General features: G+C 32.7%; 1 protein-coding gene across 3 annotated transcripts; it reads right to left on the reverse strand.

Moving 5' to 3' along the window:
- Nucleotides 1-571: 571 nt before the first annotated feature.
- Nucleotides 572-16706, reverse strand: LOC108975814 (NADPH--cytochrome P450 reductase). Of its 3 annotated transcripts, none has more exons than XM_018944547.1 (9): nucleotides 16549-16706; nucleotides 4209-4374; nucleotides 3950-4142; nucleotides 3640-3789; nucleotides 2582-2706; nucleotides 1764-2520; nucleotides 1367-1699; nucleotides 1154-1311; nucleotides 572-1095 (listed from the first exon to the last, which is right to left on the reverse strand). In XM_018944547.1, the coding sequence occupies exons 2-9, from the start codon at nucleotides 4364-4366 to the stop codon at nucleotides 951-953; spliced, it is 2019 nt and encodes a 672-aa protein (XP_018800092.1). In that variant the 5' UTR covers nucleotides 4367-4374; nucleotides 16549-16706; the 3' UTR covers nucleotides 572-950. The 3 variants fall into 3 exon arrangements, with proteins under 3 accessions (XP_018800092.1, XP_018800093.1, XP_018800094.1); XM_018944548.1 differs by lacking the exon at nucleotides 16549-16706 and adding an exon at nucleotides 14403-14895; XM_018944549.1 differs by lacking the exons at nucleotides 3640-3789; nucleotides 3950-4142; nucleotides 4209-4374; nucleotides 16549-16706 and adding an exon at nucleotides 2801-3097.
- Between the last annotated feature and the right edge of the window lie 4 nt (nucleotides 16707-16710).

Here is a 16710-nt window from a genome sequence, read left to right on the forward strand (position 1 = left end):
TTAAAAAAAACAGCCTTTTCTCGCGAAGAAAGCAGATATAAATTAAATACCAGGTGAAGTAGAAATCGTAAAAGAGAATGTTTTTTAATATAAGTAATTATTTACAAATTTAAGACTGTTTCACTTTCCGCAAAGAGACCATAAAATACTTGGTAAAAGTCTAGTTTAGCCACTTTTCCGAAAAATTCCCGAAAGTCGCCAATGTAAAAAGAAATTCTACGCGAAAAAACTAGTGTTGTATGCGTTATTTATTTTCTTCTCATTTTTAATTTTTTCCCACAATTTTTAGAGAATTTTTCTAAAAATTAGCTAAATTATAATTTTACCGAATCTTTCAACGCACGCTGACAAACAACAGCAGACTTGAAAAGGGCAGATTTATATAATTTACAATTTACAGTTTGTTTTAATAAAAAATATGCTCACTTTATTGACTTTCTTTTTTACAAATTGCACAACGGTTCAAATAAATTTTACACCAGTATATAAAATAAATATTTTATATCGTACATTTAGCAACACGTATACTTAGTTCATTATGCTTAAAAACGAAATGCTTTCAAAAAATAAATCATCTTACAAATATTTTAATTTTCTTGGTATTTTCACGTATTTAAAATACTCCAAAACCATTAGTCCGTTTTAAAAGTTCGCTTAATTAGTTACTTCTTCAATTTCTACATTGTAGTCAAGTATTTTAATAATAACTGCATGTGGCACAATAAAGGCTTCTGCCTGGGATGGTGTTGCAGACAGAGGAATGTGATGCCTTCAAAATAAATTACTGTTTTTAGTTTTTGTTGATGTACTTTGCTTTACTTATCTATTCTGGTATTCATTCACATGCATATAAAGATGCACACATTTTCGCCATAACAGCCATAACACTAATTTATCTACTTAACATGAATTAAAGACTTGATCAGATTTTACGTTTTTCGTCAAAATTTCTAGCTCCAAACATCGGCGGAATAGCGTTTCTGGGCTTCCATTTTCTTAAGGTATTGCACAGCATCAGCTTCGCTCATGCTACCCTTTGTCACAAGTATCTTCACTAAAATATTCCTGACATCGACGGCCATGTTTTTCGCATCACTGCAAAAAAAAAAAAAATGTTTTGTAAAATAGCCTGAATTATTGAATTATCATTTACCCGCAAATGTAAAAATGCCCCTTGTTCTCCCCTATCACACTCCAAATCAAGTCGGCGTCATTTTCGATTAAATGTGTAACATAGACTTTTTCATTTTGATCACGAGAGAAAGCTGCTTTCATAGTCAACGTGCCCTTCTTGATAAATTCCTCCAGTTCCTACAAACAAAATTCAAAATTATAATTACATCCAACTAGATGGCTAAGATCATACCTCTTCATAAATGTAGTCTTCACTTCTCTTTCTACAACCGAAATATAAAATGGTATCGCCTACATTTTTGCCTTCATCGCGGAGATATTGACGCTCTTGAATGAATCCACGGAAGGGAGCCAATCCGGTGCCCGGTCCAACCATGATAATAGGTATTTCTGGTTTTGTAGGTAGCCTGAATTGTGACTTACGAATAAACACCGGTACACGAACATCTTCGTCGCCGGGCAGTTTCTTTTTCAAGTATGTGGTGGCTACACCGTTATTTATGCGTCCAGTGGGTGTTTTGTACTGCACTAAAACGGCTGTTACATGCACGTGATTTGGATGCAACTGAAATTATTATAAATTATAATCGATCGGTTCTCAATCGCATTTCTAATATTGATATAATTACTTTGGAAGACGATGATATAGAATAATAGCGCGGCTGTAGACGAGGCAATAGCTCACAAATATGATCTATAGGCGGTTTGCAGGACTTGATATCTTCTAAGATGTGTACAATATTTCTACAAGCATCTTGAATCCAACTCTGGTATTTTTCTTTGCCTTCTGGTGCAATTGAAGACATGCTTCTTAAGAACTCTTTATCGGCCTCGTCAGTACAATACTCCGCCAATTCTTTGAGAATATGTGTTCTTGGTATGGCAGTAATTTCCAAGTAATGTTTCAAAGCGGTGCGATAAGTGGTAGGACAAGGAAAGGGGTGTTTTTTACTGCTATCCGTATCGGTATTAATGAGCGAAAATACCGTATCGAGATCAGCATTACAAAGTTTTCCCAATTTTTCGACCAATTCGATATCATTAATAGGGTACATGGCAACGTGATCTCCCGCATCGTAACGCATTTTTGAGCCATTAATATCCAGCTCGATATGCATACATGAACGCTCGCCACCTTTGTGTAACTCGCGATTCACAATAATGGGTGCTAAGAATGGGTTTTTAGCGTCAAAGGGAGGACGTTGATTTTGTAAGGAGTGCAAGCGTGCAATTTCGCCGGTGTAAATGCGATCGGGCTGTACATTTGGTTGCTCCAGTAACCGATACTGGCGCATAAGCACTTCCTCTCCGCCTCCTTCAATGCCAAAGAAATCACAAACAGCAGGCCAAAAACGATCCTTCCATGTAATAAAGTCGTCCTCAATGCTGCAAACAAATTTTATTTTCAATTATTCCATTAATAAATATTATTGCGCAATTTTATTACTTTGCATCGTCATCGCCAAGACCAAGCTCAAAGACTCGTGTAGCACCAAGCTCTTCCAATCGTTGATCTACATAGATTGCCATTTTGTTATAATGCTCATAAGTTTTATTGCCAAGTCCGAAAACCTACAAATAGCAAAGAAGATAAAATTAATAATTAACATTGTGAATTATTTTGAATGGTATTAGACTACAAATATTCCTTACGGTAATAAATTACCCTCATTTGCAAAGTTTTTAATGTTAGATTAATTTTATTATTACAAAAATAATCTAATGCGACTGCGCTTTGATAGTGTCTCAGTCGTTCCAATGATGCACTCGAAAGCACAAGATTGCGCCATCGATGTGTACCCAATCTCATCAACATGTTAATATGTTATGTCACCATGTTATCGTTCAACTCTTCATTATCGTTAATGAAATTACGACTTCAAATGAAAGTTGTAGCCTAATTTATATGAGTTTTTATTATTATTTTTATTAAACTTTAGTACAGGAAATACTTTTAAACGCTTTATGCAATAGCACATTGGACTTTTGACAGTTGGTGATGAAGGATAGGGTGAAAACAGCTGTAAGTTATCAGCTGTTCAGAAAAATGACAAACGACAACCCTAATATTTACAACAACGTAATATAGATGGCGCTGAGATATGGTTTGCACAAAAAATTAAACTGAAAACATATCATATACATATAAACATATCCTCGTATGTTTTTAACTAAATATTTTAAGGTGAAAATAATTATATTATAATTAATAATTTAATTAAGTAATTACTTAATATACGCTTGACCAGTTGAGGTTGAGTTCATGTTTTACCCATTGAGTTACCCAGTATAACCTATCTAAAATGTAATATATGTAAATTTTAATAATTGTCTTCATGATAAATATCAATCGTAAAAAAAGAGTGAATTTCTCTTTATTTATGAAGAACCCATTAAATTCTTCTTCTGATTCTTTTGATAGAAAAGAAAATATATACATATACATATGTCTAACTTCCAAGGTATAAAAATATTACAACAAAACTTGACTATTCGTTTACTCACCGCATAATTCAATCCATTCAAATCAGCATCGCCATTTGACAGCCATTCAAAGAATTCCATTGCGTTATCTGTTGGATCACCTTCGCCATATGTGGCCAAACAGAATACAGCCAGAGAACTAGGAATGTCTTTCAATTGCAAAAGCTCTTCCTATTTGAAAAGAAAGTCAATGAAAATAACAACAACTGAATTAATTTCAAAGAATCGTTAAATGCATTCGAAAATGTAAAGGCATAGGCATCACATGTACTCTTTAAATGAAGGCAAGGTTAAACAAAGTGTGTGAAATAAAATAGAAACTTGGAATTACCATATCACATTCTTCCGGATCTGCTACCATACCCTTCATGCGATACCGTAAGCCTTCTTTTGCCAGACGACCGGCGAATTCCTCACCAGTACCCGTTTGAGAGCCATAAAAGACTACTAAACTGCGACCAGAAGCTTTCAGCTTTTTAATAAATGAGTTGTCGGATGAGATGGTGGTGCTGACAGTTGTTGGTCTAGAGGTTGGTGGATGAAAAAAAATTAATATTTCCATTTCATAATTAGATTATGTCAAACTTTACTGTATCGAATAGGAGCGAATGGGTTCTTCCTCCTTCTTACGACTACGCATAAAATACCATGTGGCACCTGCGATTAAAGCCACCAGTATGGCAATGTCCAATGTACCCAAGAAGGGTTCATCGCCGACTGGGATTTCTTCGATTTTCTCTGCTGACATTTCAATTACTAAAACAAGAGTTAAACATGGAAAAATATAATAAAAGAAAATTGGTAATTGCACATTGTTGAAATGTATATAATAAACTTGATTATGTTATAACTTTATATATATGTATGCTTGTATGTGTAAGCATATTAATTTCCAACTAAAGAAGAACTACGTGCGTGCTTACGTATATGTACATATATACATTTGTATGCAAATGCAAAAAATAAATATGCAACGTGTTAATGTCCGAACGGCGAAATGTCGCTATTGCGCTTATAATCGCCACATAAACCATTGGCATAGACCGCTGAGCATTTGCCTTTTATTAAATTTTATTTTTTTTTGGTTTTTGTGCTGAATTACCTAGCTTACGCATTATATATGCCACGTAAGCACTTTAATTGAGGTGAGGGCAGGAAAAAGTGAACTACAAATGGGGAATCGTAATCTAAAGAGTGTAGCATTAATTAGTAAAATCGCCACCAAAAATATTTCGGGTTGACATTAGTATTTTAATGGCAAATCGTCCAACCTTTGATATTTTAAGTATCATTTAATATGAATTTTATAATACTAATAAATTATATTGAAAAAAAGAAGCATATCATTAAAGTTTAAAGATAACCAAGGGGGTTAAGCATTTATTACTAACACAATAAGGACATTGTAATCACGAAACCTGAGCCTTTGCACAAATAAACGAACGTACATATATGTATTTATGGTAATGCTTAAAATCTCACGAGCAGCCGACGCTTTTTGATATATTAAAATAAATCAAAAGAGAACGAAATTGATCGTATACAAATCTGTGCATGAAATGTTCTTCAAACTTCTAAATGAATTTGTAGCAGCTTCGCTCTCCATTTATTTAAGAATAATAAAAAATATGGCTTTGAAAGCAACGTTATTGACATTGAACGTTATCACTTCGTATTAATTAATTTCACCTTTGTAAATAATATGAATGCATATTCATATATTAAATAATTTATGTTTCCTTTAGAAAAAAAAGTAGGCTTTTTAAACTGTTTCCGGGCTGGTAGACGGACGTACCTAATACCCACAATTTTAATATTATATAATAATTATATAAATGGTGTAAAGTTCAGCTTTAACTACAGACCAATTCAATTTACTGTCAAACTTCCAATTGACGACAGCGAGAGTTTACGTTAAATGTTACTTTTAATATTTCCTTAACCGAAAAGTAAACACTACAAAAGCATGACATGGAAATTTGTTAAGTGAGGTCTACAAAAAATCATTAGCATGCATTCAAAATTGCAGCAAGAGTCGCGAAAATCGTGAGACATAGTTTAATAAGGTGTACAAGAAATAGTTAAGGAAGGTATTTGCCTCTTAATTCATTGACCTTTTCAAAAGCGCTATTTTATGTATGAAGTGACTGCAATTAATAGTATAGAAATTATGTCACTGATTTTCCACTCGAGATCAGATTTGATCTGAAACTTCGCGTCCAAACCGAATCAATAAATACATGGAAAAATTTAAACAACGAGTTTGTTTATTTTAAATTATTATGTGTTTTCGGCACCTGAATTCGGGCACTATCATGGACTTTGGAGAATTGTATTCATTATTATCGATACCTCAAATAAGGGTTAGGATAAGGATCAGATCCGACAATGGCATTTATAAACCCCCCGAATTTTTCCTGACATTTTATCAATGCAATAATAAATCAATAATTCTAAAACATTAGCATAATTTTAAATATAATGCAACGAAAACACGATAATTTTATATAGGCACATGTATGTATGTATATATGTAAAAACCAATAAAATCCAAGTTCAAGAAACTGTCAAGCTTTCTAAAAGAAGCATCCACCAACTATTTAATTTTAATGTGTGAAACGTTCGACATAAATAATAATTTTTTATTCTCTTAATATGTACGAGGTGTGTTCAAAAAGTATCGCGAATTTTGAATTTTCGCGGGTTACGTATATTCGAATTTCGACTTTTTTGTGGCGTTATGTTGGCACCCATGTCTCTCACTTATGCCGACAAGCTCGGCCACCTTGAATATTCGTTTAATTGTTGACAGCTGCTTTGCTTGCACGTGTTTTGGATCGTCTTCGATTTTTACCTATTCAAAAAAATGGATCAAAGAACCTGTATCAAATTCCGTGTGAAAAACGAAATTAAGTGCGTGGATGCATTCCGAATGTTGACTGTGGCATACGCAGAAGCTACCTTGGACCGAAGCAACGTTTATCGGTGGTACAAAATGTTCTCAGAAGGCCGTGAAGATGTGACAAAAATTGGCTTTTGTACCACGATAACGCCCCTGCTCACACATCGTTGCTTGTGCGCGACTTTTTGGCCAAAAACAACACACTAATGATGCCGCAGCCACCGTACTCCCCAGATCTGACGCCCTGTGACTTTTTCTTGTTCCCTAAACTGAAGAGGCCCATGAAAGGACGACGTTACGCTTCTCTTGACGAGATAAAAACGGCATCGAAGGAGGAGCAGAAGAAGATAAAAAAAAAAGATTTTTTGAAGTGCTTCGAAGATTGGCAAAACCGTTGGCACAAGTGTATAATATCTCATGGGGATTACTTTGAAGGGGACAAAATAGATATTCATGAATAAATAAATATTTTTTGAAAAAACACAAAATTCGCGATACTTTTTGAACACACCTCGTATGTACATATATAGAAGTGCTTAAAGTGCGTAAAGTTTTTTTTTAAAGAGAATCCGAAATACATACAGTGACGTATCGGAGCGGTGAGGAAGAATACTAATTTTGAATTAGAATTCCCAAACTAAAACGGACTAGTACAAAGGCTATCACATTTATATTACTCGTTTAGATGTCAGAACAAAAAAGTACCGCTATTTTTCAAATTGAACTAGACACATATGTATGCATGTATCTGTTGTAAACTTGTTTCAGATACTGACAATTGGCATTACACCAGTTGCTTGTTTGAAAAAGAGACAGACGCATGAGATGTTGGACCTGTGGTTCATACTAGTTGTAAAAGGGTTAGTGACTAATTGATTTCACTGCCGGGTATTAGCACATAGCATGCGAGTAAATTTGTGTTTCTATTTGCACTGAGCGAAGGTCAAGATCGAAATTTATTTTGAAACGTAATTAAGGTAGGTACAATACACCCATGTTGTAGTCCGTGATTTCTTTTTTTTAAATTATACTACACTGTTGTTTAGAAATAATTGCAACTGGACTGGATGAACCCTGTGCATTGGGCATTCAACATGGAAAACTTTTTCTTATTTTTTAGTTTAGAACTGACAAGTTTCGCAGGTAAAAAAGTAAACGCATACATTGGATAACTCCGCTCAAGAGTACCATTTATGTATGTACGTATGTACATACTACTATATACATATCCATGCAAGTGCAAACGTTACGAGTGAAAGGAATAGTAGATTAAAATTATTTTCTTTGCGTGATCCAGTGATTAGGTAAATACGTACGATGTAATAATCGCTTATTTAATCTCTCTCTCACTCTCAAATAACGCAATTGCATATTATATAATTTGACGAGAGACATTTGTTCGTTCACTTGAGTGCATCGGCTTTTGAAGCTCGTATACATATGCAATTAGTGCATACATAAATGTATATGTACATACATAGAAATGTACAAATATGCAGATGTGTATTTGTATATGGTATTTCGCAAGAGCGATATAAACGTTAGCCGGTGCATTGATAAGAATACAAAAATGTACTGCGTCGAAATTTATTCATATATGCAATTTAGAATCGACTGTATATTGTATATAAACGTATAAGTATTTATACATCTATGTAGGTGTATGCATGCACCAGCTTCATAAAACCATATGAAGGTATGCGTATGAGTTTGAGAGAAAATTACTATTTGAGACCCGGCGTAAAAAAACCGGATTGGAATTCATTGGAAAAAGTAAATTCATGTATTCGTATGGCACATGTTTATAAACACATACATATGTATGTACATATAGGATTCTGTTAAAGAAACAATAAAGTGTGAGTGAAATTCAAGAACAAACATATTGATTTAAGCCTACAAAAAGGACGTTTGGTAATTTTTCTCTTGATCTTTAAAACATAAATACATACATATTTATTTTATAAATAAATATTAAAAACATAGACACATGCAATGCATAAAATAAATACAAACTAAAGTTTATTTTAAAGTCACCAAATTTTCGGAGTGCATTCTCTCTTAAAAAATATCATATCTTATAGCTGTTTCATTCAGCTTCTAATTTAGTCCATTAGCAATTACATACATACATATGTATACATATACAATAGTCATATCAATTTTCTAAGAACGGTATCTGCCGCAATTAATTTTGGAAATAGTTTACTATATAAAGTAAAATGGCAAAATTACTAAATTCTTCAAGAAACCAAAAAAATTTAAAGAAACTACAAACACTTTGTCCTAGCAGATATGATAATATAATGAAAGTGTGTATAAGTGTGTATTATGTACATATATACACTCCAAGCACAGTACTGCTCGGAATGATCAGAAATGATTAGAAGTATGATTGTGCGTGCAATTGTTGTACATTATTGTCAATGTAGAGATGATGTAGGAAAGCGAAGCAACGATCGGCTGCTTCCTGTTAAACTCTCACTTTAACCTGTTTTTTGCTTTAATAGAATATTTAACGAAGATGTCGTCATTTGTCGTTTGCCGTGCGCGTTTCACTATAATACAATACTAGAAATTACTTGTGTATATAGTTTTTGACCGTACCCATTATTTATTTTAATTTATTTCCATATAATCAATATCAAACCGCACAACCCATACATCCAAAAACACGAGCGCGTACATGTAGGCAAATGTACTTGTACGAATACAGTGGTGTGCGACGAAATAGAAGCACGCCAGTGAAATAGCATCAGAACTATCGGATTTATTCAATTAAAATGCATAGGAAATGTGTCAAAGTTTTGCAAATTCAAGTATTCTGATAGAATTAAATATCCTATCGCATTCAACTTTTTAATCGCTGGAAAGAAATAGACTCTACTAGCTAAACCTTTAGTTTTATATCGCTACACACTAAATTACAAGATCAGTAACGGTATGATAAGCGAGTTTACTATATTTCTGTGCAATATATACATATGTTTTCAACGTACATATGTACATACGTATATGTAGGTACATACATACATACATACATATGTACCCATGCAATTTGAATAATCAGAGTAAATCAGCGACATTTTAACATGCAATAAAAAAATAAAAAATAAACAACAGAACACAACCAGGTCGTCCATTGAGTAAGACCTTTTCAGATACACATGTATGCAAACATTCACATAAACAAGGTGTATGGCACACAAGTAACAATGGGGCAGCCAGGAACAGAGAAGCACTGTGAAACGCATATTTTGGATATGAAGACCTACTGAGCAAAAGTCTTGTTCACTCACTGGTCTCTTACTAGTACCGATTGTACAAAATACTTCATATACAATTGTAATGCATATAAACAGCTGCGATGCCTCTAGCGCCCACATCAGACTGTTATTTTCAAGTTGTCGAAAGCAACTAAGCGTGCATCTTGAGAATTTGATTTCAATTGCCGATAGTATGTCTGCATCAATGTACGAAGCATATGAATGTATGTGTACATGTGCATATATACATACATACATATGTATGTATATGCCTAGAATTAAGGTACTCGAAATTTCTCACTCTGTACTTTTATTATTCCGTACTCAATGCAAGCATTTTGGAAGTATCCGCATAATGTCTGCAACGGTGGGGCGAAAAGACGACTGAATATCACAATGAAAAGATCCATGCCACTGGTCACAATGTCAAAAAAATAAATATTTAGGAAAAACACATACAAGCGAGCTGCTGTGTACTTGTGTATGTGCATGCAAATAATAAAGTGGTAAAAAAAAAAACAACAACAAATGAGATTAGAAACGGAATTTTAATTTGAAAAATGATCGTCTGTCGTCAGGTGGTGTAGAACGAGAGAACCACAAAGGTATACAACATTTGCTCAAACGCGCATGGAACACTAAGTGCTAATGCTGCGCCAAATCAGCCCCAATCTAAGTGTTATCAGGTGTTGAATTTGGCATTTAAAACAATACAAACAATAATCTAGAAAAAGAATTATGAAATAATGCAAAGAGCTTGCGAAATTATTTAAAATCGTTAACAGCAAACATAAGAAATGTTAACTTCCAACAGGCAGTCACCGGCTAACTCTAGACATTTTATTTTTGAACAGTCACTAATTTTTATAACATGTACAAAGGTTGCGGTGACTGGGCCTGGTTCAAGCAAGTACGAATATTTGAACTTTACATGCATTTAAAAATACAAATTATTATTTTACATACACATATTTTAATTTAATTAATGACTACATACATACACACATTTGTAAGTGTATGTATTGTTTTGGGTCCTTAATAAAACAGTAAAGCGCGCCATTAACAGCTGCTAGTATTAAAACATAAAGCAATTTAATATTTAAGATGATAAACACAATTGCTTACAAATATTTCCACTTAAACCCATTTTGCAGTTTATAGCAATGCGATAACTTATTTCCCTCTGTGATGATAGCAAATATTATATTTCGAATTCTCAGATCTACATACATACATATATAGCACGTGCATACATTTGTCGTTGAGACGGTGGCATTGAGTTTGAAGTTCAAAAGCGTAGATGTTGGGATATAATAATTAGTTATTTAACTACATGTAACACAATTTGAAATTTAATTATTTAAGTTTAAATATTTAATATAATTAAAAGTACGCAAGGTTATTATCAAGTATTTTTTTTTATTTCAGAAGAAAACGTAGACTGAAAAACTGCCAGATTATTAAAGTGAAATTAGCGGATAATATGAAAGGAGGTTATGAATTTTACTTTTTCTTGATTTCAGATACTTTTTCTCCTGAAAACACAATTTTTCCATTTGCAGGCATTTTTTGCTTTGGTTTAGTCAGTGCTTTAATGGGAGAGGTTGTCTAATTTGTTTGCAATATCGGCATACTTAACTATGACAACAGAGTGTCTTCAATTAAACTGTATTAATTCGATGTTTCTTATAAATTCAAAGTTCTCCTCGAGAAAGAGAATAGAGAATATTAAAATTATGCATCGTAAACGACTACGGTCAGCATTCCTTTCTTAACTTTTAATTGCAGAAGAAGCAATAATTCTAGGGATTGTACCAACGCCCAAACATATGGCAATAAGACGTTAGTATCTACTAAAAGTAAAAATTTACGAAGAAATACGGGAATCTGCGTTATCAACCCGCATTTATAAGAGACTGAGGTCTGCCATTAGAACAGTAATCCACAAAATCAAATTATGCTAGGCTAATAACTCTATAAACCAAAAGCAAGTTGGAATATACATACAAAACGAATCTATTGCTTCAAAACGTTCTTACTTGCCTAAAAATATTTCAGAGAATGAGTAAGTACTTTTCATTACTATGTATTAAATGGCTATATAAGTACATATACATACGTATTTAAGTGCATGTCTCCACATATTTTTTTTGCATGTCATGCAACAATAAACCAAGAAAATTGAAAAGATGCGGTATCAAGTGTTTTCCATTCTGATAGCTGATAAACATACAAATACACACGTCTAGATAATATTTTTAGGTACATATAATATGTACACCACAAATAACAGCCATTTTATAACTGATTTACCAAACAATATGTATTTCTTATCACTAAGAATCAGGGGGAAGTTTAGTTCAGAAACAAAATCAAGGGCCTGATTAGTTGAAGTTTATTTTAGAAGCGGAAAGCCAATTATCGTTATGATTCACAGCAACATATGTATGACTAGCAAATTTTATATCAATTGTAACAACATACATACATACATACAAATATTGTTGTTTTTTAAATGATTCTTTACTTTTATTCAAAACACGCTCGATGGCTCCAAGTGAAATAAATAGTTTTGGGGTTGTCGTTGGCTACTGAATACATTTATTGACTACAAGTGACTTAGCACTAATCAAATCTGATTGATGTGTGCAAATAATCATCAGAGCGGTCAATATAAGCTCAGCGAAATACAATACAAAAATACTTTTGTGCTTGTGTGTACGTAGCAATTGATGCACATTTGTATTTGCGTAAATATTAGCTAATAACTGGAAATATATGTGCATGTATGTATGTATATGCCTCCTTTTGCTATTTTATTACCTTTTAATTGCTAAAGTAAACTTGTCTAGGTTTTGATTGATAAGTGTGCAAACACAAAACACTTACGACAATTGTTGGATGCATATGCATGCACATGGTACATGCGGGAGAGAATTCAAAAGTAGGCAAGTGCAACTGAGATATAAGCGTGCTATTAACTTTATTATAGAAATAGGAAATCATAAAGCTAGTTACTATTTCAAGAGTGTGCACACATGTCCATATGTATGTATAATTATATTATCGTATGTATTTATTTTATTGCGCACATGCAATAGATACGTGTTTTCCGTGTTTACATCTATTTTTGTACGTTTATAAAAAGACACATTGAAATTTATATTCTAACAAAATAATAATTAGTAAATCAATCAAATTTTTATTTATTTGTTTAACGAAGATTTATTTTACTTGAAAACAACTATTAATTAATAGTTAGATGGGTATATTATTAAATATTTTTGCTAGTTGTAACTTATTTTTCACTTTTTTTATAAATTAACAGCTGAAGACGGAATGAAAGTAAGCTGCGAGCGTCAAAGTGAAAACAAATTCTTCTGTTGATAACAAATTTGTAGTCCAGCCCTCTAGTGATTCAAATTTATACTATATCTTCAGAATACAGTATATAGATGGATGAGATTCCAAATCTTCTAAATATGATATTAAATTTGGTACATAATCGTAGATATCAACCAATCTGCTATGAGTCATTTTATTTTAAGTAATATAAATTCACTGTATAGCAGTTATCTCTAAAATTACAAAACTGCACACTAGGACACTAAAGTACATTGAAGGTATTTTTAGATATAGAGAACTTCCATTTTAAAGGTTTCATAATTTACCTAACATACATACATATGTATACATATATATATATATGCATATATACCCAACGTAGACACCTTTCGATTAAGAGAAAAAAAATGTTTCAGCTTTGTTAGATCTGAACTTACCCAAATTGTAAGAGTACAATGTGCAATTTTTGTTTGCCCTTTTCAGCTTTTCAGAAGCTTTTTCCTTTCTCAAATTTTTAAGTTTATGGAGTTACGACTAATAAGAGAAATCTGTAAAATTTGAACCGAAAAGAGCACAAAATGAACTTTAGTCGCGCACATACATTTATCTGTATGTATGTTTTTTGGCATACGTACGAACATATTTGTATGCCGATAAACGTATTTGTCCGAGTAAGTTTGTATATGTTTGTATATACATATGTATATGCAAGTATCAGGGGTACGCGAATGGCATAACCTTGACCACCATACCGGCGTCGCTGTAATAAAGCCAAGAGCGCATGATAATGACCGATAAATGACAACAAATACAGCAGTTTTTAAAAGGTAGCGACAGAACGAGAGGCGAAACGTTTGAAAAGGCTTTCATGGTTTCAAAGCTATGAATTCACACATTTCTCAGCTTTCTGTAGTTCAAGCATTTAGTTTTAATCGAGTAGTATTGCGTGCGACTTAAACATCAAGCAGCCAATTATTTAATATAATATACATACATACTATATGTACGTGGCGCTAGATTGGGGTGGATCAAGGAAAAGTGATATTTTTGTGTTGGAACTTCATGAATCGTTATATCTCATTGTATATTCATTTTAAAATTTAACTTAAAATAAACTTATATTCCATACAATAAAAATATTGCAACGTCTTCAAGAGCAACGAATCCAACAAGACAACTGTCACACTCCTTGCACGAACGAATTTAAACCAAATAATTCTTACACTTAATTAGTGTCCGATCATTAACACAATTGACTTTTATTTGCTTACCTTTTTTCTACAAGATTTTCTTTATTATTATTGCACAAGTTCATACATGCATATATATTACGATGTTATTTTAAAATTTTTATCGCTTTAAATGAACGATTTAGCTGCAAGATTTTCAGCCACACAATGCCTCTCTTTGGAGTGAGAGACGTTAGACTAGTTTAAGTAATTTAATGCTTATTTATTTACTGGTTTTATCGAGAAATTATTATTATTATTACTTGAGTTTTATACAAAATATGTTTGGCACTTTAAATATTAAAGTACACAATATAATTATAACCAACTGCTCCAAGTATTAATAAATAATATTTTTTGTTGGTATTAAAAATGATTAAATCAGGAAAAAATTGCTAAACAATGCTTATAAACACAGAAGCTCACAAATACAATCACAGATTTTGTGCACGATATGCGATCACTAGCGAGCAGAGCAGACGAGCAGCAGGTGTACGTCGTTCCAGCATGGAACCGAATGAATGACTGAAACTAAGCAGTCAAAGTGTAGAGAACTCAACGCTGTAACAGTATGGCGAGGATTTTATGGAGACGACTAATTGACCAGCCGATCGTCTAGTCTGCGGTAGCAACATGAATGAAACAACAATTTTAAACAATCGGTCACTGTTCGGCAAACAAATTGACATGACATGTGTGCATACATATAGACCTATATGTATGTATACAAATTAGTATTGCAATGTTTGATATAATAAAGAGCCACCTAAAGTGGTAAAACCATATCCCAGCATATAAAATTAACCAATGACAATTGAACTCTTGGAAGCTTATGATTCAAAGAGCTCTACCCTCAAAAAAATATTTAAGTTTATAACCGTATGCTTAGTTTCAGTTTTTATATTGATAACATGGTTTTTAAAGCAAATGATGATCTTATATTGGTCTTAAAAATTTAATAGTATGTTACTAAAACTCCTTTCACAGCATTGATTATGCTTCTAGTTATCAAATACACTCGTTCATTCACCAGTCGCTTAAAACTCATAAATCACATATTGTCGCAGGGAAATGCTTGGCATAATATTCTAAGTGAAGTTCCTGAATGGTAAAGTTTGCAGTTCATTTTCCTTGTCGGAAGGTAAACTTAATATCCCGTTCCAATTCCTGCAGATTTTTTTAATATAACTCACTTTTCTAAATTAAAGAGAATGTATTCTTCTTCTTTATTGGCGAAGACACCCCTTACGTTTACTCTGCTTACCTCAGCGAGTACTGCGTTCAGAGCTGGAGTGTTTTCGTACATCGAATGCGATATTCGCCGTAATCAAAGCGCAAAGGACCATAAATCGTTCGCAGGACCTTTCTCTCGAAAACTCGTAACGTCGACTCATCAGATGTTGTCATCGTCCTTGCCTCTCGTGTTAATTGAACGGTTAAAGGGTAACCTTTGGGTTCTTATGTAAATTCGGTTTTAAGAAGCATTATCGAGCTTTAAATTTTATTCACAAATTTTTGATATGCAGATCTGACTGTCATATTATTATAATTCCCCCAATTACTCCTCACGGTCTATTAAACAAGTTCATGTACTGTATATGAAACCTTTATTTTAAGAATGTAAATATGAAAGTAATAACGGAATATAATAAAATATATGATAGAATCAAAACATGGGTTAAACTCCAAATTAATGAAAGCTCTCAGAATCATGATCTCTATAGATTAGAAATATAAATCGCTAAAACAATTAATTTTTAAATATAACATCAGATTGATTTCAATATGAAGGGATGATGAAACAAGAATTACGTATTTCTAACATCATTCCCGCTAGCATATATGTATGTATGTATGTATAATCAAAAATCTGCTAAATCTTTGCAAAGTTTAAACATACATGTTATGTATATTATCTTAACATAAACAAAATACATACATATGTATGTATGAATTGAGTTACTGTGTTTTGAAAAACGCCTAATCACTACAAAAAAACATTGCTTATACGTCGGTTATATACATATATAATAGCATTCCTATAGTAAAAGTCAAATTAATATGCTTTATTATGTTATGTTCACCCACATACTTAGATCACATTTGATAAAAGGAAATGCAGTACTGCAACAAGTTGTCTGGCAAAACAGATATAGGAACTAAGGACCAAAACGCAATATATGCTTACCACTTATTATTTTACGTCTACGTTGTTTAATATGCTAGCAAAGCAACTAAATCTTCGAAACAATAGTTTAATGAAACATAAATTTCGAATAAATATTCACTAAAACATAAATTAACAACAGAGAATTATTTTCTAGTCCCCTTCTTCACTTATTTGATGACA

This window comes from Bactrocera latifrons, unplaced genomic scaffold, assembly GCF_001853355.1.
Source record: "Bactrocera latifrons isolate USDA-ARS-PBARC rearing strain unplaced genomic scaffold, ASM185335v1 scaffold_7, whole genome shotgun sequence".
In the NCBI taxonomy this organism is placed as follows: Eukaryota; Metazoa; Arthropoda; class Insecta; order Diptera; family Tephritidae; genus Bactrocera; species Bactrocera latifrons.